We start from the raw sequence: 22891 nt of genomic DNA, 5'->3' as shown, positions 1-22891 counted from the left end.
GGCGTTTGGAGACCCCTCTAACTCTGAATCCTGTGCCTAAGGAGAATTCTGATGTCTCTACCTGTTAAGCACCCTGCTAAACAACCAGATGTTAGAATTCTTACAAGGTGCTAAGTCATGTTCCAACGGTCACACGGCCTTCCAGAACTTAGCCCAGAGGTCATGCCTCTAAGATCAAGGAGACCCAAACCGAAGCTCGTGGCTTACTGGCCTTCAGGAGAAGAGACAGAGCTGCACAATCCTCCCCTCAGGGCTCCCTGAGCAAAGCTGCTGACACGTTATGGTGACAGCTGCCACAGCAGACACAAACACCAGTAGACATAACCCTACCACGGACCCAGCCCAGCCTGAGATGAGACAGCCCAGCTCAGTTTTTAGGGTCGAATTTTTTTTCTCACAGAACAGTTCTCCAAAAATAATTCTGGAAGTCAAAAGGTGAAACTTGATTCTACTTTACTGAAGCCCTTATAGCAGCTGCCATTTTGGTTACAGAGAACAGAGTCAGCTTGTAGTTAACCTCTCCAGAGAGGAATCCTTCTAGAAAGTGGCTGGCACTGGCCCAGCTCCCCAGTCACCAGCAGCACAGTGAGCCAGGCCAGAAGGATCCCATGCTGCTGCCCAACAGGGAGGAGAAAGACTAGGCAAAAGCCCGAGGCCCCTGGCCAGAACCATGGCCCCTCCCATTAAGCCACTGTGCAGCCATACAAAGTTCAGTTAACCACAAGAACCAGCAAGTCTAGAACCCAAGGCCTCTCTCAGGGCCTTAATACCGCATCTGGGCCAATCGGCTCCAATGAACAGCTTCCAAGGGGAATTCAAAAAAGAGCATCAGCCCAAAGACCAAGATGGCCTCTTCCAAAGCATTGCCGCCAACAAACAGAGGGACCTGAACCCACACGCTGCTTACTGCTCTATTTTCAGCCCTAAAGTTTTTGTTACCTGCACTAACTCGCTCAGCATATCCACGTTTCTAAAGATCGTAAACCAGAATTCCGGGATCCCTTTGGGGTTCGGCTCATCTGCAGAAGCTTCTTTCTCAGCGATCACCACTTTGCTCTTCAGGTCTCCCTAGGAGAGAGGTGTTTAAAATGGAGAATTCAGTAAAATTCCACTCCAAAGACACGTAGTAACACAGCGGTGGGCTCTCAGAGTCCCCAGGCTTCAACACACACGTCAATACGGGCCAGAGCCGACCCCTATGCACATGGGACGGCTCCTGCCAGGTGGGCACGTGGCGTGTTTGCATATATGCACCCACGCATACACACAAATACACCAGCATCCTCTGGGGGCCCTGTGCCTAACCAAGTGTTACAAGCATGGGGGGGGGGGGAGGGGAAGCAGGGGAGGAAGCTTGTAATAGGCAGGACAAGTGAAGCACAGCCCCTCTCTTGGCCAGCATCTCCCCCCCACCCCCCACCCCCCACCCCATTAGTTTGGGAGATCCTGGAAGACAGTGGCTGCCTTTGTTCTTGTAACTGTGACCCGTCAGCCCAGGTACAGACGCATCCTTCATGTCCCTTTACCAAGGTTTGTACTTTTAAGGGAACTGAGAAGAGATACAACTTCCCAAATGTGAAAATGCAGGGATCAAGAAGCCCAAACAGCTCCACACAGACTACGCTGTCTCTCCTACGCCCACAATTAGGATTCTACAGATGCTCCTTTCGGTATGAAGATAACGAATAATATAAATGAAAATGGCAAAGACAACTCAGACTGAATGCAAAGCGCATTATTTGTTTCAAAGAACGATGCTGGAATATTTCTACACAGAGATCAAAGGCAAAGATGACACTTGGAAGTAACAGTTATTCTACAAATAAATTCAATATGGCTTTTCTTGTTTTGTCAAGGGTAAAATGGAGTAGGGGAAGATTATTGGGAAACAAATACAAAAAATAAAGGATTAAGATATGAATCTAAGGTAACCATCAAACCACAGCAAACACCCGGCATTGTCAGAGCTCATTCTGCCAAAGATCAAACACTCTCAGAAGTCAACACGAGCATAATTAAAAGATGTCCCCCAAAGAACAACACAGAGAGACACATGTCAATCTGGATGAACTCTGGGCTGTTACTGTAGCACTGGAATGGAACCCATCATCAGAAAATGACTGTCGACAGGTTACGAACAGTGCAGAGAGTGACTGCCATGATGGAGTTTTTCTACATTAACATTAACAAAAGAAGTCCTTGACCCTTTCCATCACACAGCCTCTCATCTTATAGCAGGCAGGTGAGAAAACCGTTTCAAATGCCTTCCACTCAACCACAAGACTCCCTTTCTTTCCAAATACCGCCGTAGTCCAATCTCCATCAAGTCTCCTCAAATCAGCACTTTCAAGTTTCAACCCCTTTGTTGGAAGTTCTCTGTATTGTTTCTTATCTCTAATTCATTCCTACTTTTCTTACATCCCCAGCCATCTTTCTTTCCAGCTATTTTCTTTTTGGTTACTTTGCTTCAAGGGTTTGTCTTTTTAATTTTTGCATGTGCTACTAATTTATACATTTTGCTGACTATTTCTCACAAATCTTGCCTAAAAATTGTTCACCCCTAAAACCCAAGTATTAGAGGAAGCATTTTGGGGAGAAAACTAATAAATGATGAGAAAAAAACAAGATTGGAATCTAATTGTGTGAAAAACTGGGCCAAAAACTTCCAGGAATTCTCACTTACAGCCAATTTCTCCTCCTCCTCATTCTCACTGGGCCATTCTGATTCTGCATCTGTAGGTTCGACATCGCCAGTGACAAAATCCCGTCTCTGCAGAAGGAAATCTTATTAGAATGAAGAAAAACTGTAGATTTATTTTGTAGATTACACATAAGTTCTGTCCTCTAAGTCCCAAAGTTTTAAGATAGAAAAAAGGCACTGATGAGTCACTGGCAAAAGGGCCCTACCTTGTCGAAGAGAGGCTGGTAAAGGGCTGCATATTTTCGCTCCAAATCATGCACTTCCTCGTAGAACTTTGCCTCAATGTGGGCACACTTCACCTGAAGCTGTTTCAAAGCATCGATGCGTCTTTTGACCGCTTTGGGTAAACTGACAATAAAGAGCAGGAAAGGGAGGCCGTTACAATTACGCAAGCAGTTGTCCAGAAGTCTTTAGCAGGGCTCTCTTCCCATGAACACTCTCCCTAGGGCCTGCACACCAGTGCAGCAAAACCCAATAAGGCCCGCAAAGTCAGTGAGGTGGTGCTCTGACCTTCTGTACACTCCACTAAAAATTCTAGAGTTTTATTCCATCTCATGATGGAGCAAAAAAAAGGATAGGAAAAAATCCCCCCAAAGCACTTCTGCCCAATCACAGTAAAAGGCTCTTCTTTTGTAAGCGCTCTCCCCTTACACCTTAAACTGCAGGCTGCTTGTAGGAGACGGTCCCCAGTACTCACGTTTCAATGTAGCTTGAAGGTGTATGGGACACATTCTCAAGTCGCTCCTGGAGAGCTGCCAGCACTTGTGGATTCTGCATCACCTGGTCTGTGAGTTTTTCTATGAAAAAGAATGCAGTGGTTTAAACCGTATTACCAGAGGGTCTGAGCGTCACAGCTTACAAGCTCCAGAGGGCTGCGTGAAGACGATCCCTACTAAAAAGGCGTGACCCCCAGAATTCAAATTAAAAAAAAATCTTAATTTTTAGAAAAACACAGCCCCAAGTCTGCATGAAGGGACGTTCATCCAAAAGCCAACGTTTGAAGAATCACTCAGCTTTCCTCGGGTGGAAAAGAACCAGAAACTGGATGTGGCAAAGAGTGTGGCACTTGAGCAATCCTCCAAGGAGGAGAAGAGCGCAATCTCTTTTCAAGGCAGAGCCAGAGACTTTCTGTTCTCAATTGTAACTCTTTAATCTGAACATAGAGAACACGAGAGTCCCATGAAGTTTGGGCAGAAAAGCAAGATAAAAATACACTAGTAACCGATCTGAATAAAAATGTTGCATTCTCTCGGCTCAATGGATTTCTTTGGCCAATGCTGACTGTGAATGCTATCTCGACTCATCCTTTGGAATGATCCCTCAAACTTAGATCAGGGACAAAAGGGAGGGATGTGGGGGAGAACTGCTACTTCCGAAGGTAACCCAAATCATTCATCCTTCAGCATTTTACAAGGAGCCCCAATATATGGCCTTTCTCCTTACATTGTTATTTATCCTCACAGAAAACAAGGAAAAGAATAACAAAATGGAGTTGTTTTAAATCATCATCCTAGGCTTACTTAACAAAGAAAGATTGAGAGTTGCAAGTCAGACAGATACTCAACAAGCATCGCCTCCCCACCTAACCAGGGAACACAGAGCTGGAATGACTGCAAACACCAATGCAGAGCTGGCACTTAGTATAAAGGAGAAGCTTACTAGACAAGAAGCTCTAGAGGGTAGGGACCTTCATTTGGGTTATAGAAGAGAAGGAAAAGTTGAGTACTTTAAAACTTTCCATATTACTACCAATCACTGTAAAACTCTCGCTAAATGCTATTCTTATTATACTGAATTTCCTATAAAAGTGGATGAATAAAAACTTGTAAAAGTTCACTGAAACTGTACACATAAAATTCCTTCAATATTTGAAATTTCTGATCCCCAGTTCTCACACCCCTAAATATTAGCCCTTCAGTATAAGCTTACCTTTGTCAGTTTTAGCAGTTTCAAAGGAATCTGAAGGAACATCTTCTGAATTACTAAAAAATATTTTAAAAATTAAAATTTAAAGGAAAGCTCCATTATAATAGGAAAAATTAAAAACCCTAACCAAAGTGGATTTTTAAAAACCATAAGAAATTGCACCATAATAACAGACTGCGATATGAAGTGCCTTAGCTGGGGAAGAAAGGTACACAATTTGTTGAAAGCACTCTATTTTGAAAATAGTCTTCTTCCAACTTTGGTCAAAGCTTCCAAAAACCAGACATTCTTGTGTCCCCTGATCCCACCCAAGCTGCCATAGCCTCATCATCTTACATAATCCTGGTGGAAAGTCAAAAACAAATGAAAAGCACCTGGAACAGTTCCAACAATGACTATGTTAAATGTAAGTCATTTATGAAATGAAAGTCATTCTAACGGGATTTTCGTTCTTTTAAAAATAGCAGAACAGGCCCTTAAAAAATTTACAAGACTCTCAGGGACTTGTTGAAAACACCACCACATACCATATCTACCACAAAATAAAGAGCTCCACACTGACCTTCTGCCAAGATGTTTTTCATTTGACCCCCCTAAACTCTGAGTTAGGTAATGTTATTCCCACTGGACAGATAAGAAAACTGAGGCTCAGAAAGAGTGGCTCGTCTAGGCATCCAGCAAATGAGAGCCGGAAGCAGGATTCAAACACGTCCTGATTCTAAGCCCAGTTTTCTTTGTTTCTCTGTGCCTCAGTCTGTCTGTGTCTCCCTCTCCATGTATTGAGCCACCTAGCAGTCTCTTGGTCTAGGGTAAACCCAACAAAGGACAAAGGCTTTTTTAGACAAATTCCTTGGTAGGTCATTCAAAAGAATGAGGGCATCTTCTGAACCCGAAGAACTTGGGAACAACTGAGGTGTTTTCATCTTTTCTGGTTCTCTTTGTCCCCAGACAGAATGCCTGCTAAAGCGGCACCTGTTGAAACAGGATCTGAGACATACTGACTCCATTAGCTCTATTTTGGAATTCCATTGAGAAAATACCTTGGTCAAGACTTACCTGTTATCTGCCATCTGAAGGATTTTATCCACCTACAAGTTAAAACCAATAATTAGTTCTCCCAAGTGATGCTCTCAGGTGGGCGCACACGCACATACACACGTACTAACCCCAGGCTGGAAGGCGCTTTAAAGTCTCATCTACTCAACTAAGTCATTCATACCCCCAGAGGGCTTCATCAATAACAGGTCCAACAAGGAGTCACAACCAACTTTTGCTTTCAGCCTTCCACTGCCTCCACAGGGGGCACAGGCCATTTCTGAGGCCAGCAGGCCTATCCTTCAGCTATCCTCTCTACGGCCCTGACCCCACTCTGGCTCTCTGGGATCAAAAAGCACAAGCCTAACTTTCCTCACCCAGATGGCAGCTACAGGGGAGCCCCCTGAAGTCTTTTCCACAATAAACACGCTCAGCTTGTTTGAGGCCTCAAAAAAGGGCCTTGAGGCCCTTACCTCGCTTTCCTCCTTTCCTCTGGAGGTTTATCTAACTCACTCCCCCATGCCCATCCAAACTGCCTTTTACGATGGCAGGAACATTAGTTACTAGTTAGTCCCTACTCCCACCCCACCCCAGTCTTTTTAAGACAAACTTCTCTTTAGCTCTGCCTGCTCCTTTCTACCTTATGCTTGAGAAGTTTGAGTTGTTTTTTTTTAAAACTGAAATGTAAGATTTTCCACTTATTGCCATCATATTTGGTCTTGTTCGGCTCAGCCGATGTTTTATTCTGCTGAGACTTTTTTGGATTGATTGTCATCCAGTGTTTGCTATTCCTCCCAGCTTTGCATCATCTGCAAATCTGATAAGCACATCATTTATTCCTTTATTCATGTCACTGACAAAAAAGATTCCAAAGTACAAATCCTTGAGAAACCCACTGAATACCTACCTCCTTTTAAACTGGCATCAAATAGTAACAACTCTTTGGGTAAAGCCTGCAAACAGTTGTATGTGCTCTTCCTAATGGACAATCGGCTAGCCCACACAATATCAATCTGCCCATAAGATTAGAAGAGACTTGCCAACTATAGATAATTATAGCTACCCAAGTCTCCTGACAGACCAATCTAGGAACCCTGGGAAAAACAAACAAACAAATGAAACCAGAAAGGCAAGTTTGAGCCAGATCAAGGAACCCAAGTTTATTTCTTGAGTTATTTAATAGGAACCTTTTCAGCCAAGTTTAATCCCTGAATCACTAATATCTTTAAGGGGGAGGGGGGTAAATGAATGTTGTAGCTAAGATTAAGATACAATTTGCATTTGCATTTCTATTTCCATTCAATAAAATAACTCATATTCTAAACACTTGTTAGCTTATCATGTAGCTTATGGGAAGGGTTTCAAAGATACCTGCAAACGCTTATGTAAATTGATAACAGGAAAGTGAGGGGAATCAGAACAAGTCACACAGCACAGTAAGGACAAAACTTCAGGAACTCTTCCTGAAGCAGTGAGCAACCCTCGCCACTTAAGGAAGAGATGAGCAACTTGGGGGCTCAGAAGGAAAGAGTTCTTGGACATGGCCAACAGGAGGATCTGTCTTGCTCAACTAGACATGTCTGTTACAAGGGTTTTGCTTCTCCCTCTGGGGAAAGAAAATATTTTAGTTGAAAAAAATAAATTAAAAATGTTCAGATGTATCTTACGCACGTTATTTCATTCAATACTCAAACTTCTTGAGTAAGACAGGCCAAGCACAAGTCCCTTGGCCAAGGCTGCCCAGAAGCAGGTGTCAGAGCAAGCTTTCTGTCACTGTCCTGCTTTATCCAGGACCTACACGTGATAGGTACCTTTCTCACTCAAAGAGAAAACACTATTGGGACAAGAACACCTAAGGAACACTTGTTCCTAAAAAGTGGGAAGCTCACCCCAAAAACAAATGGACAAAATACAAAATTTTCCCAAAAATCATGTTGGGAAAAATTAATTATGTAACTATGAGGAGAAAAAAAGGAACCTTTTGAAGGACTTGCTTAGAATATAACTCCTCTCTCTCAAGGCAAATAAGGTCCTTGGCAGGCCCCAGTGGAATGGAAAATCATTGCCACAATCTGGGTGACCAACTTCTTTTCATATTAGTGACTTTGTTTCAATAAATAATGGCAAAAATACTGCTTCAACATTCAATCTGTGAAGCACTAAAGAAAGGGGTGTCTAAGGTTCATCCAAGCGCAAGTTAAGCCAACTCCCGAAGCTGTTGAACTCTTTCATCATCCAGTTAAAGGAGAAAGCAAGCATTCGCCTCTAAGGACTAAGTTTTTAACTTGTTATGCTCCCCGACCTTCCCTGCCTAAAAGACCTTCTCAAAAGATGGTTTTAAACTGAAGGAAATGCTAAATTTCAGTTTGAACTTAGTGAAAATGAAGATGTAGTTTCTTCTCCTTGAGTTCACCTGGAAATCACAAATCCAAGCACCCATAAATCCTAAGTTAAAAAGCCCTGCAGAAAGGCATCCTCCCCTTCCAAAAAAAAAAAAAAAAAAAAAAAACAGCACTGACCCCAAAAGAGCGCTCCGCTCTCCATGGAAGTTGTTCTTTGACCATGGTCAGCAGATTTGGCCGCCCGCTGGTGGCCCATTCCATCCCCTGCCCATCTGCCATGGAAGCACCACACCTGTGGGTCACAGGGATGGCCTATGCCAAACGGCCACATTGCATTGCCCATGACAACATCATCCAGTGGTGTCAAATAAATATTTGTGGAATTACTAAGGGCTTCGTGGCCTGCCGGATTTCACAGGATCTAGTAACATTCTACAAGGACACATGGATTGGTTCAGTCACCCTGAGAAACCTAATGGGTGTCGGACAAGGGCATTCCTTTCCATTAACAAATGAATTCCACCATGCCACCTCAAGCTGCCAACTACTGATTATTCATAAACAGACATCCATTTCTCCAGCAGAATTAAACTTAAGCCTTCAAAAAAGAAGAGAATCATTTAGGTCACTCCTCAGGTCACATCTGAAATACATCTATATGCCCAAGGTGTTATTTCAAAACAAAATTTGGGAGCATGTAACAAATAAATCACTTCCCCTATTAAAAGAATCTCTACGTATGCCATTTTAAACAAGTTTGTAAACTAACATGTACACTACTCACTGCTTTCAGGAAGCACGCACACGTACGCACGCACGCAACATCAACTCTACCAAAAAAAAATGGACAAGATAATTTAAATCTCAAATTTCATCTGGATTCCATGACCTCTCTGCAGATGATTTGGAGCTGTATTACTGATCCCCCAGCCCAGTCTCATGTCCCAAAGGAAGCTCATGGCGGCTCTCCTCCCCAAACCAAGATTGTGGAGGACACCGACATTCTCCCACCTGACAGCAGCTAATCCAATTCTGGCAGCATTCAGGTGCCAGGTGGTTGGTGAGTAGTGTTGGGCCCAGAGTAGGGAGTCCAAATTTGACTTTGGATGCTTTGGCTGGGTGACCCCTCCCCCCAAGTCATTTCCTTCCTTCTACATTTACAAAATAAATGTAGAGTGATTTATTTGAGGGTGAGGAGAAGCTCTGGCAGTCTGGAAAGTGGTACTGCAGGAGTCAGTATGTGAACGCTGCTCTAAAGGAGGCCAAAGGCCTCCACTCCTCCCATCCCCATGCAAACCATGGCCAAGGCCTTTGCTTTCTCCCCCGTACCTACTGTTCCAGGGAGCACCTGGCCATCACTTCACTCCTGGGCTCATGGGGCCTCCTGGGAGTTGCCCCATCTGGTTTTATTCCTACAATTCAGACCTGCCCATCCCAAGGCCCTATTATCTTCCATCTGAGGGACCTCCCCAGCTCCAGGCACTTTCCATCTCTGTCGCCTGTGGCCAGAATTCTTGGCTTCCTCATTTCTATGGCTCCCATCAAGGGGAAGGGGTGGGCAAATTTTTATCTTGTCCAATGAGAATATTAAAATGAAAACTGCCACCTTTCATTCTGGCATTAATAAGTCTGGGCCCAAATTACCTGCCCAAACAGCACCTAATCCCTTCCAAGGCAACAGAAGCTCCTAAGACATGTCTTCAAAAGCTGATGCCCGCCATTAGGCAGCAGGGGAGGAGAATTTCTACCTTAGGATTAAAGCCAAGTGTTAAATGCTCAATGGTCCCTCACAATAACTGCCTAAACTTTCCTCCACTTGCTCCTTTGTCTCTCTAAGGAGAAATGAGCATGAGCAGCATGAGCAGCAAAGGGTGTTTCCCAGCCCGGACTTTCCCCTCCCCCCACCACAATCAGGGGCTAAACTTCTCATTATTCTACCTGCCAGGAGGGCTCCCCCTGCCCTGCTCAATCAGGGTCCCTGCCATGGGCCTCACCTGGTTACCATCCCTCCAACCAATAAAATCTAAGGGTTCCTGACTCCATGCACGTTCCAATCCAAACCTAGATTGTACTCAAAGACCTTCAAACCTGGCTGGGACCTTTCTCCTGCCTATCCCATCCTCCACACCCCATCTCCCATCTACATACCCACTCTCCCTCCAGCCCCCTTTCGAGAGACACTCAAATGCCACCTCCTGCAGGGCAACTTTCCAGACTCCCTCAAGTAAATTATTCTGGATTTTACAGTGTAAGGACAGTGAGAACCAATGATTAGAACACGAGTAGGGTGGAATGACTTGCCCAGGGTCACTCAGCCAGTAAGTGTCCAAAGACAAATTTGAACTGAGGTCCTCCTGATTCTGGACCCAACACGTTTGGGTGTCACATCACCTGGTCAGCTGAATGCTTCCAGAAGAATCGCTTGTGTTTCACCTCTATTGGATTACCTGTTGTTTAGGGAGGGGGCAGATGAGGAGAGAGGGAGAAAAATTTGAAACACAAAGTTTTGCAAGAGTGACTACTGAAAACATGCAAGAGTTTTGGAAAATAAAAAGGTGTTGTTAAAAAAAATACTTCTAGAGACTATTAAAGTCCGAATCTGGCTTCAATAATTAATTACAAGTCAATTTCTATCGTGACAAAAGTCCATATAAAAAGATTTTCCAAATCCACCTCACCACAAACTTAATTTACTGTAATGAAATTCAGCATAAAAATAAATTGGACATGTTCTGAAGTCAAATTAATCCTCTTGAAACCAGGTTATCTTGATTCAAGAAAGACCATTTTTTGAGAAGTTTCTGGTGTTAACAGGAGCAAGCAGAAGTCATGGAATCAAAAATAAACTTTTCTTTGTATAAAATATATTCTATTTACTTCCCCAATCAAATAAATCTTAGGTAACTGATCTTCTTTGACAACCTTTTAATCTTCTCTCATGTCCCTTTTTTTCATGATTCACCACCGGGCAATATTTTGGATTATTTATATTATTCCAAGAAATATTAGCCGGCCTTCCTTCCCATCAAGTTTTTTTGGTGTTTTGTTTTTGTTTTTACATTTGCATATTCTCAGTCTTCCTTTCTGATTCCTGATCCCAGCTCCAGCGGTCCAGCCCAGATTATCCTAAGGAAAACACCCGTGGCAAAGAGTCTGGGCTTCCTACCACAGCCCCTCTCGCGCGTTCACCCAGGGCGGGCTGCTAATGTTCAGCTCCTCCTCCTCTCCCGACCTAGGATCCCATAGAAGCCTCCCTGCAAGTCCGGCCAGCAGCCCCGGCTTCTCCAGCTATCCCTGGGCCTGTCTGTCTGTCTGCCATCTATCTGCATTGGCCTGTCTGTCCGTGTACCTTCCCGTCCGTCCACCAGTCCGTCTGTCCCTCCGCGGGCGGTTTCCCTCAGACTCTGCCGGAGCCCCCGCCCACGTGCACAAGAACCAGTAGGTCAATGCTGGGACAGGCGCCCCGGGGTATCAAGGCCGGGCCCCGGGTACATGGCCCTGGCCGGGCTGGGTGACCCTGCCTCGGTTTCGGGGGCTCCATCTCCCTCAATTTCCCCTGCTCGGTTAAGGCTGCGTGCGGCGCTCAGCATTGCTCATAGTACACAGCCGGCGCTCCATTAATGCTCATACCCCCATCAGGAACTGGGAGGGGGGCCCTGCCGGCCTCCGACGGGTGACCTTGGCCGAGTCACTTCACCAGGAGCCTCCCGAAAGTGCCCCCTCCCCCCGCGGGCAACGAGGATGCGGGTCCGACACCGCCCCACATCCGAGCTTGGCGGGGATCCGAGTCCGGCAGGAGCTCAAGGCGCGGCGGGAGCCCCGGCCCGAGGAGGGGAAGGCGGGCGGGACTCCATGGCTCCTCCTCACCATTCCCCAGAAAACCCAGCTTCCCGCCCCAGACTTCCCACTAACACGCGCGGGCGTCCCCACCCCGGCCCGGGCCCGCGGGGAGCGTCGCGAGAAGCCGGACCGGAGGGGGGAAGCAGAGCAGCAGGGGAGGGGAGCGGGGCGCCCCGGCCAAAAAGAGATGCTCCGAGGCTGCTGGCCCACGCCCCGGCCCCGCGCGGCGGAGAAGGGCTGACCACCCCACAGCGGACCGGCCGCGCCAAGACAGTGCAGGCCCGGGCAGATGGGCCCGACGCCGCGACCCGGGCCGGCCCCTCCCGCCCGACCTCTGCTCTTCTGAGCCCCCGACCCCGCGGCCCCCGCGGCCCCCGCGGCCCTCACCCACCTCAGGCTCGGGCTGCGGCTGCGGCTGCGGCTCCAGCGGCCTCGGCTCTCCCTCCTTAATGCTACCTCGCTCAGGGTGCTGCGCCGCCGCGGCCGCCAACAACGCCGCCTCCCATTGGCCGGCGCTCCGCACGCGCTCTCCGCTCACCTCCCACCAGCAAGAAGCATCACGATTGGACGCCGGGAGCCGGGGCGGAGACGCGGGAGGACGGCGACCAATCCAAGCCCGAACAAGGGAGTGGAGGAGTAGGAAGAGGAGGCCTAGATCCAAGATCGGTCGGTCCCCCACCCCCACACTCCTCCGTGGCCCCACGCGGTCGCGCCGTCTTGCGCCTGCGCGGCGCTCCCTCCGTATGCAAATGATGAAAGGGTCCCGCTCTGGTGCGCGCCCTTGGCGTTCTTTCCTCCTCTTTAAAAGGGCCGAGGCGGGAAGCTCGGAGCACGTGGAGGAGAGAGCGAGGGGCGGCCCCGGGTGGATCCCATCCCACGGTGTCCGGGACCCCACCAACGTCCCCCGTGGTTCTCAGGGCCGTCCCAGCCGTAACGTCAGGGAGGCCGGCCGGGCTCCAGCTGCCCCCACTAAGTGCTGGTGTCCTCCCCCATGCTCTGCGCTGCCCAGCCCCCTAACTCAGGGGTGACACTTCCGAGTGCTCTGGCCCCAAACCCATCTCTGCCTTTAAAACCCAATCCTCCTTCTCTTGGGGTGACCCCCCCCCCCAGGATCCTGGCCCCCGCCCCAGGAGCCAAGTGCTCTGGGCTCTTGCGCCTTGTCTGGCGCCCATGGGGGTGGGGGGAGGAAGGGGAGGGAGGGGGGGGGCAGAGGGCGTGTCCCAGCCCCAAAGAGGCCCGGGGCCCAAGCGCGAGCACACACAGGCACACACAGGCAGACAGACACACGCGCACCAGGAGCCACATGGCCCTTCTTTACCCCCTTTAAGTCGCTGCATTTGGTGGCCCCAGCAGACCTCCCCCCCTGCCAGATGCTGGGGATACTGAAGGGAAAAAACGGGCTGCGCAGTGAGGGGGGAAGTGTGTGGTACAGACAGAATTCAGGGTCCCCTGGGGGAGCAGGGGGCAGGCTGTAGGAAGGGAAGGAAGGCCGGAGGAGAGGCAGCCCCAGCGGCAGAGAAAAGCAGGGAGCCCTAGAGGGTTCTAGGGGGAGGGCGTGTGCTCAAGCTGGAAAGGGCGGGGCCACTGGGACAGAAAGGTTTGGGCTTCAGTCCCAAAGGTGAGAGGAAGCCATGGCGGCATCCCCAGGCAAAGGGATGGCGGGAATGAGATGAAAAATTCCGTGGTGTGCAAGGGGGACGGCAGCAGCAGGGCCGCCAGTGGGGGAGGGGTGCCCTCCGCCGACTGTCCTCTCCAAGTGGCCCCGGACCAAGAGCAGCCCAGAGGCCGGCAGGTGCCAGCCCCACCTCCCCAGCCCGGCCCCAGGTGGTCTCTGCCCTGCCCAAGGACAACAAACAGCATCCGGCTGACTGGGCCGAGTCCCACGGAGCCCATGATCAAAACTGGAAGATAAGGGCGCCTCCGTGGTGGGGAGGGGGGGGACACCTGCTTCTGAAGGAGGCTCCAGGCACCCCCCCCCCAAGGAGGCGGCCCTGGCTCCCCGAGGGCAGGCAGTGTTGGCCAGAGGAGCTCGCTGGGACACATCTGCACTCGGTGCCTCGGGGTCCTTAGAGGAAGGAGCTGGACATTCTTCCCCTGAAGGAGGGAGGATGGGGGAGACAGAGCTGCCTTCAGGGGCTGAAGGTCCAGCATGTGGAGGACATGGTCTTCGTGGCTGGAAGCTGGGCCGGGGGGCAGGGAGTGGCAAAGAGCAGGTTCTTTCCCAGCCCTCCAAACTGTCCCAGCATGGAACGGCTGGAGATCACCCTGTCCTCCCGCACAGCAGGACTGTCGAAGGGAGGGGATATCCCTGAACCCTCAGCCCAGCTCGGGATGGGCCGGCCAGCCTTCCTCCCTTCCCCTCCTACCCCTGTTCAAAGCAGAGTGGGTCCCCTCAGCCTGGGAAGAGCCATCAAGAGATCTCCAAATGGAAAACCAGACCAGAAACGTGGCTTCCATTCCCCAATCGGTAAACGGTCAAAGGGTATAAATAGACAATTTTCAGAAGAAATTAAAACCATTTCTAGTCATATAAAAAAATGCTCTAAGTCACTATTGATCAGAGAAATGCAAATTAAGACAACTCTAGGGTATGGCTACACACCTGTCAGATTGGCTGAGAGGACAGGAAAGGATAACTGATGAATTTTGGAGGGGATGCGGGAAAACTGGGACACTGGTGCGTTGTTGGTGGAGTCCTGAACTGATCCAACCACTCTGGAGAATAATTTGGAACTATGCTCAAAGAGCTATCAAACTGCATCCCCTTTGACCCAGAAGTATTTCTACTGTATCGCAAAGCGATCTTAAAGGAGGGAAAAGGACACACATGTGCTCAAATGTTCACGGCAGCCCTTTTTGTGGGGGCAAAGAACTGGAAATTGAGAGGACACCCATCGGTTGGAGAACGGTTTCTATGTATGAATAGTATGGAATATCATTGTTCTGTAAGAAACGACGAGCAGGATGATGTCAGAGAGGCCTGGAGAGACCGACAGGAACTGATGCTGAGGGAAGTGAGCAGAACCAGGAGATCATTACACACGGCAACAGCAAGACTATGTGACAGGCACCTGTGATGGACATGGCTCTGTTCAACAACGAGGGAAACCACCATTTCCAAATGATTTCCAAGTACTTTCTACCCAGCACCGTCCAGGGCTCAGAAGTGACCACCCTCGCCATGCTCTACAGCACATCTGCTTAGGGCCAGAGAGTGGACCCTGAACCCAGAAAGCCGGACCCTGCTCATGGAGCTCCGTCTAGGCACGGGAGAACCACGAGTCCAGTTGGAAGAAGGGACTTTTTTTTTTCCTGCAGAATGCTTTACATCTCCGGTCCCAATCATGCCTGATACTCATAATACACCTCAACGAAGAGCACTGATGATAATCCGGGAAGTTGGGGAGGGAAGTCAATCGGCCAAGACTCCCAGGAGAGGTTGCTAAGTGAATGGGACTTTAAGGGATGGTGAGGAATTCAGTAGGTCAAAGAGGGGCCAGGGATTATTCCAGAGACAGCAAAGAATTCTGGGAGGAAGGAGGGTTTTCCAGTTGGCCCGAAGCATAGAAAGGATGGAAAGGCAAGGTGGTGCTACATTGGGAAGGCCTTGAAGAGGCCATCGGAAGCCCCTCAAGCTTCTCGAGCAGAGAATCATTTGAAGGAATTGGCCAACTCTGAAATTCTCGGCGATGGAACGTTCAGGCAGCTTCCTGTGGCCTGTCTGGTCACAGAGCTCAGACAAGGGCTGGAGAGCAAGATTAGGCCTTCCGTTGCTCTTTGGGCCACCCAAAGGAGTCCCTATCCTCTCTGACTGCTTCTCCTTGCTGGCCCAGGATTCTGGCTGAGTCCCGTTATCAGCCCTCCTCACACATGGCTCAGCCCGCAGGAGAGACACAGCCCAAGATGGCTTTTCTCTTATCCCTCTCTCCAGTATCTTCCCCATCACAGCCAGTGCCCACATTAGCTCTTAAACATTATTTGTGGATGTATTTCCAACAAATGATAGAGAAGGTTCGCATTTATTCCCTTGTGGCAAATCAAGAAGCATTTATTAAGCACCTACTGTGTATCAAGCACTGTAGCATATGCTGGGGATACAAAGGCAAATTTTGCTTTAAGTTTCCGATTAGTTATATAGTTAATAGGAGAGACAATATGCACACCTAAGCAATGCGCCTGGTCAAGTGGGGCTAAACTGAGGGAAGACATAGGATGAAGGAGATCAGGAAGGGCTTGCCCCGGAAGGTGAGGCTTGAAGGAAGGCAGCAGGTGGAGAGGAGGAGGGCTGGCATTCCAGGTAGAGGGCACAGGCAGAGAAAATGCCCAGAGCCAGGAGCTGAACAGCAGGACCAGGGATCTTGCTCCTAAGGAACGAGGCAGAAGACGAGGAAGGTAGGAAGGAAGCAGCTCACGGAGGGCTTGGAAAGCCAAAGGAAATTTTGGACTTGCTCCACAGGAGACCCAGGGGAATGTTCTGAGTCACGTCACTATTATGTGAATTTAGGAAAGGTTTGGATTCGCTCCTATAAATCACGCTTTCTGACTCAGTTTAAGCAAAAGTAAAATTTAATTATACAATACACGGAATAGATTGCCTACAATAACAACCAACACAGTAAACAAGACATAAAAGACAAAGAAAAAGGACGAGAAATATGATTAAAATGTAAAGCATCAGCCGTCCGAAGAAGCACCCTAAGTTGTGATTCTTAAATTGCAGCAGGCTGGGAACCCTCGAATGAAAGCCTTTGTGTTCCAAACGGGGAGAGATTCCAGATGGGTGAGGTTCTAACTACGATTAAAACTGGCCTGAATTTATAGGGCTTGAAAACAAAGTCAGCACAGAGCCAACTTGCTTACATATAGAAAGTTAGATATAGGAGAAGGAAATGCCAGATGGGCTTCCAAGATATGACTTGATTAATGTAGATGTCAGGGAGGGGGCCAACCCTCCCTGACATCCATTGTGTCCCACGGAGTGGCTAGTTCCTGGGATTGTGGAAGTGAAGCCAAACACATGTGGCACGTTCCGGGTCTCATAGGGTTAAAGAAAGGCTAGGTTCCCATGGAGAGAGAGAGTCATGTTCTTGAAATGGTTTGAAATGAACTTACTAATAAGAAGGCATTTCTTATTCAGTCACGTACTTGAGAACAGCCTCATGTTCTTTTCTTCTGGGACAAACTTCCCAACTTACTCCAAGCACGGAGGCTCCCAGAAGGAATCCTGCCCTTCCTCACTGGGGCCAGTGGGAAGGAGCAGAACCTTATCGTGTGGCCCAATGATGTCCTCCTGTTTCCTGGACATGGTCCCATGTCAAAGTAGCTAAAGAGAGAGCCAGCTTTGGAGCAGCCCCAGGCCCCTCGCATCTCCAGTGCTGTTTGGGACATTTTCAGAAATCCTTTCTGGAGAGTTCCCCATCTCCCTGGACTGAAATCCTCAATAGAGTTTGAATTCATGGGATCTTGCTTCCTTCCTCTGAAAGGCTGGCATCCAATCTGGGCTCATGATGTGTTCGCCAAACTCATCCATCTCCTTCTGTTCAGGTCGGCTGCACAAGCTCCAGTGACACCTACTACCTTCGGTCCTCGCTTTATATTCTCTATTGTGCATGTGCGCTTCAGGTTACGTCCATCTCTGGTTCTCCCCAATGAGCCCTGGATGGCCTTTCCTGCACTCTTTCATCCTTTGATCTTCCTTCTTTGCAGTGCAAAAGTCTTAGCATGGTCTCATCCCAAGGAAGAATCTCTTTCTAACACTTGAAAGTTCCTTCAGGCCTCTGACCACAGAAATACATTCAGCGTTTTCCCAAGGAAACTTGGGACGATATTTTATGTAGTCATTGCCCAGAACTTATTCAGATTGAAGTCATCCAATTGCAGTTTTAGAGATAATAATAATAAGCCTCCCCCCCCCCCATTGGGTACAGCAAGACAAGGATTCTTTGTCACATCAAGCTCTTTTAAGGACAATCCAGAGTCCAGTCTCTAGAGGGACCAGTGGGCCAATGCTGCAGGAAAAGTGGAAAGGGAAGATGACCCTCTGCTTCCTCAGGGGATTGAGTCTTGTTGGGGAAAGGGAGACCAGGTACTGATGTCTATTTCCCTTACTATTAATTCATAATTGAACATGCGACCGGTCAGCGTTGGGCTGGGAAATTGTCCAGCTACCGCCGGTGGCTTCCTGAAGGCGAGTCTGTAATTAGACTTTGAAGTGAGAGCCAGTGCTGCCAAGGAGCAGCGGGCAGGGCATTGTACCACTCACTTTCAGCTGGTGGAACAGGGAGGGAAGCAAGGATGAAAAGCCAATTGTAAGGCATTTTCCCTCTTCATACACATTCAGACCACTTTTGTGACCTTGATTTCCAAGGGAAATGAACATATAATGGTTACCTGGGCTCTCTTCCTGTGCTGAGAATCCTACTGTGTAATTAAGACCTGAAGTGAGAGGAAGCCCATTCCAGATTTCGGCCACAATCGCATGACCAGAGTCAACATATTTAATTTTCAACTGAGGGTCTGAGTTACTCCTTTCCTAGAGCAGGCTTTCTGTTTGACGTCATCAGATAATGCTAGCTTGACTATTTGCTTTCAATTTTGCCAGCATTTATTTCTGCTTCCTATGGGTTTGCTTTTACAAGATGTGCCACAAAAGCCCAATTTTCTCTTGGTCACTCATCGTTCCATTTGTTGCTGACCTAAGCCTAAATCTGCCTCCCTCTTGGGCCAAGTAACCCCAGGCCCATCCCTCTTACATAGGATGGCTCTTTTGCCCCCCCCCCCCCCCCCCAGTCTTCTCTTCTTCCATTCCCACTTTGGATGGCAGGATGTTGAAGCCCTTTACTCTATAGACACGTTCCAGTTTGACGATGTCCCTCCTTGCATATGGAACCCAGAGGGGGGCACAGAAAGGCGGGACTCTCACGTCTTTATTCTAGAATAAGCCTCTGAATTCAGGGGAAGCTCCCGTGAACTTTCTCAGGACCATATGGTATCACCGAGTTTGTCGTCCGCTAACACTCGTTCTTTTGTGGACAGACAACTCTTTGGTCAACACTTCCTCCACTTTTTACTTACAGAGTGGCTAGTCTGGTTCCCTGCCTCTAAACAGCAGCCACATTTATCCCAAGTAAATGCCATCCTGGACTCGGCTCAGTGCCATAACCGATATACATTTGTAGCGGATGCTACGATGCCAGTGTCCTTGAGCGGCAGCTTTGCCTCCCAGCTTTATGGCAGCAGCACATTCGATAAGCTGCTGTTTTTGCCTTTATCCAAGCCCCTGATAAGAGGGCCAAACACAGATCCCCGGAGTACTCCAGTGGAGACCTTCCAAGCTGCTCTCACCAGATAAAGGAGCAGCCTTTGGGCGCAGAGCTCAGGGCTTTGAATTCAGCTCTCTGAACTGAGCGTTTGGCCTCGGGCTTATCTGTTCCACCAGAACCACGTGAGCCTACATCGGCCGCTTTGCTAAGACTGGGGTAAACTACATTTGGAGCCTCTCCCAGATCCATCAGTCTAGTGACCTTGTTAGAAAAAGAAACAGTTCTGGTGCGAGCCATCCCTTCAGGAAAGCCTCCCTGCCGGCTCTGGAACACGGCACCCTTTTTTAGATATTAAATAGCCATGCTAATCTTTTGCCAGGCACCCAGAGGGCCTGGAGTTTCCAGGAGCTTCTTCACTCCCTTGCTAACTGAAACACAAGTATTCCTTTTATCCCTATACAAGTTGCAAGCTTTTCTTGGCCTTGGCCGTGCCTTTGTATTTCTTCTCTAAGCACCCAGACTAGCCCAAAGATGAAGGTTTCTCCAGTTTTTGCAGAAATGTTGGTTATTAATGGTGTTTATGTAACTGTCGCCTGATTTTGTAGATGCATAAATACTGATGTACATAGAATTCGATAGAATTCTTCTTCTTTTGCATATTTTCTTCTTCTTCTTTTGCATAAAAAGGACATGGGGGAGGGCTTTGTGGGACCTCCATTTTGTAGATGGGCCAGACCAGTGAGCATTCCCTTTCTTACTTCAAAAGCATGGCCCCTGTATGGCGTACCTCCAATATCCCAATATTCTTTACCACCCAGAAACCAAAGAAGGAATAATGTGTTTTATTATTATATTATTTTTATATTATTATTATATTATTATTAATCTTGTGGGCAAGATGAGCCCAGGATGACATGAATCCATGAAATTCAAGAAAAAAGCTGTCCAGGAGGAATTTGAAGCATTTCTACAAAGAAAACCAGAGCTGAGCAGATAATTTGCTTTACACTTAATGATAACAGAAATATAAGGTAAAAGCACCCCAACAACTAAGTTAACTATCCCAGAAAACAAAGAAAAAAACCCCTCAAAAATCACCCATAGGGTTAACAACAAACAACACAATGATGAGAGACCATGAAAAGATTTCTTTCTAAAAGTATATGAGACAAAGGAGAAGGTGAAAGTCCAAACAAAACAAGGAAGAAAACAGGCCTGAAATATCTTGACTCAAACTTCCCAATCCTGCCCCCTCCTCCCGGGGTAATCACTGGTTTTGGTCCTACTAAGTTGTAGGATGGGAGGACATATAAAGGAGAGAGGGGAACATGTTCTGTGCTCTAATCAAGTCAATTCCTGTAGTCACTGGAGAAGATTTTATAGAACAAGGGGTAAGGAGACAAAGGACGGGACTGAAATGGGGGAAAGAGATAACTTGTCTCAGTGGTGGGAGGGAGTCTCATGAAGAGCAGCTTATGGGAGAAGAAAGCCTATAAAGGAAGATGGGCACCTCTGCTGGGCTTGGGGCCTACCTAGGGCGTAGCTGCCCTAGGTGGGACAAAGCACAGACTGCAGATCCCGGAGTGGGGAAAATCTAAATTCAAATCCAGCCTTAGACAAGTACAAGCTATGTGACACTGGGCAGGTCACTTAACCCTTTTCTGGCAAATGGGAAGAACAGTACCTCCCCCATAGGGTCATTTGCTTTTCTTTTCTTTTTTTTCCCCTGAGGCAATTGGGGTTAAGTGACTTGCCCAGTGGAATCACACAGGTAGGCCATCTTAAGTGTCTGAGATCACATTTGAACTCAGGTCCTCCTGACTTCAGGGCTGGGGCTCTATCCACTGCGCCACCATCTAGTATCTAGTTGTATCTAGTAGTAAGTATGCTTATATGTGTTTCCTTCTTTTTGGCCTCAGAAGAAAGGGAATCTGAGTCCCTGGGAGGCAAAAGGCCCGAAGAATGGGAGGAAATGGATTCAGAGGGAAGGGCAACACAGGTTAGACATGAACTACCTGCTGGGGGGGAAAGGGGATAACACTTCTATCACCTGCAAGAACTGGTCATTTCTAAGGAGGGGAAGAGGGAAGGAGGAGAAAAGTGAAGTCCAAGAGATAAAAAGGAGTTGGGGTAAAGGCCTAGGCAAAAACTGAGAAACACTGTTGTAGGGGGAAGTCCAAAGGGCCTGTGAAACTTCAATCAAGGCAAAGAGAAACTAAGGGAGGGATATCTCAGCATAAGGACCAAACCAAACAATGAAAGCCTAGAACAAAGAAAACAAAACAAAAGAATAAAGAAGAGAATGAGCACAAGAAATCCATTGCCGAAAAAGGCAGAGGAAATATTTTTTAAACAAGTTGAAGGGGAGGAGTAGAAGGAGAATCTTTCTTGACTAATTAACTGAGAGATGAAAAAGGCTAGATAAAAGGAACAAAAAAGGAGCTAAGATAAACCAAGCTCCAAAAATAGGGAAAGGGGTAAACAAACAAAAGGGGAATTATAAAGAGAGCTAGAGGGCACGGAGCTGCCTTAGAGCGGATTAAGCTGAAATTAGTGAAGAGACAAAGTACTTTCTTCACAGAGGAAAAGGCATCCTTTGAACAGTGTCAGCCATAGTTGTATCTACACCAATTGAAGCCCGAGGGAGAGCCGTCCGGGCCCGTGAGGCATAAAGCTACAATGGATGGTGAGCGGGCTTTCTTCGAAGGTTCGTTATTTAATACTTTCAACTTTCTGCCCTCTTTTTAAAATACAATTTTATTTTCATTTCACAATTTGTTCTTTCCCATTAAAAAGGCAAGAAATGTCCTACTCCTTTAATCCGCCTCGTTAAAAATCTATTGATAATAGTCTCACCCCTGTTAAGGTTTTCTCCTGTTTGGCTTTACCATTTCCTCAAGGTGACCCTGGGTTCTAGAGAGGCATTATGATGTAGGGCAGCAGTTCTCAGAGTAGAAGCAAGGAAAGATGCATTTATTAAGCACCTACTTCACATCAGGCACCGTGTTAATTGTTTCACATTTGATGTTCACATCAACTCTAAGTAGCAGCTATTATTATTATACCCACTTTACAGATAAGGAAACTGAGGTAAACAGGTGAAGTGACTTGCCCAAGCTCACACAGCTAGTAATTGTCTCGGGCTGGATTTAAACTCAGGTCCTCCTGTCTCCAGGAAAAGCACTCTCCCAGTGCCATGGAGCAGCCTCCCAGAGACTTATGGGAGTCCCTGAGACCCTTTCAGGGGGTGTGCAAAGTCAAAACGATTTCCAAAACAATACTAAAAATTTTCATTCCTAACATGGTAAATATCACTAGGCTATAAGGAATGACCAGCAGGATGAATACAGAGAGGACGGGCGAGACTTACATGAACTGATGCTGAGTGAAACGAGCAGAACCAGGAGATCATTATATACCTCAACAACGATACTGTTTGAGGATGTATTCTGATGGAAGTGGATCTCTTCGATAAAGAGAACTTTAATTGATCAAAGATGGACAGAAGCAGCTACACCCAAAGAAAGAACACGGGGAAATGAATGTAAACTGTTTGCATGTTTCTTTTTCTTCCCGGGTTATTTCTACCTTCGGAATCCAATTCTCCCTGTGCAACAAGAGAACTGTTGGGTTCTGCAAACATATATTGTATCTAGGATATACTGTGACCTATTTAACATGTATAGGACTGCTTGCCATCTGGGGGAGGGGGTGGAGGGAGGGGAAAAATCAGAACAGAAGTGAGTGCAAGGGATAATGCTGTAAAAAATGACTCTGGCATGGGT

The 22891-nt window shown here is 47.6% G+C and overlaps 1 protein-coding gene and 1 non-coding gene across 5 annotated transcripts in view; both read right to left on the bottom strand.

The window, feature by feature from the left end:
- NAP1L4 (nucleosome assembly protein 1 like 4) overlaps positions 1-12334 on the bottom strand; it is a 28808-nt gene extending 16474 nt beyond the window's left edge. For 3 of the 4 annotated variants that reach the window (XM_051966011.1, XM_051966010.1, XM_051966012.1), the window contains exons 1-7: positions 12236-12322; positions 5684-5715; positions 4631-4683; positions 3399-3498; positions 2908-3049; positions 2684-2770; positions 940-1068 (exon numbers count right to left, since the gene is read on the bottom strand). In XM_051966011.1, the coding sequence (XP_051821971.1) occupies positions 940-1068; positions 2684-2770; positions 2908-3049; positions 3399-3498; positions 4631-4683; positions 5684-5697 (525 nt within the window). In that variant the 5' untranslated portion in view covers positions 5698-5715; positions 12236-12322. Of the gene's footprint in view, positions 1-939; positions 1069-2683; positions 2771-2907; positions 3050-3398; positions 3499-4630; positions 4684-5683; positions 5716-12235 lie in introns of all 4 variants that reach the window. The other variant, XM_051966013.1, reaches the window with a different exon arrangement.
- On the bottom strand, positions 2021-2146 carry LOC127542166 (small nucleolar RNA SNORA54). The gene has a single exon (XR_007948562.1). It is a non-coding gene; the product is annotated as a small nucleolar RNA SNORA54 (small nucleolar RNA).
- Positions 12335-22891: the final 10557 nt, after the last annotated feature.

The sequence above is a fragment of the Antechinus flavipes genome, chromosome 6 (assembly GCF_016432865.1).
Source record: "Antechinus flavipes isolate AdamAnt ecotype Samford, QLD, Australia chromosome 6, AdamAnt_v2, whole genome shotgun sequence".
NCBI classification, from domain to species: Eukaryota; Metazoa; Chordata; class Mammalia; order Dasyuromorphia; family Dasyuridae; genus Antechinus; species Antechinus flavipes.
The sequence above is the reverse complement of the archived record's forward strand: the minus strand, read 5'-3'. Positions and strand labels throughout refer to the sequence as shown.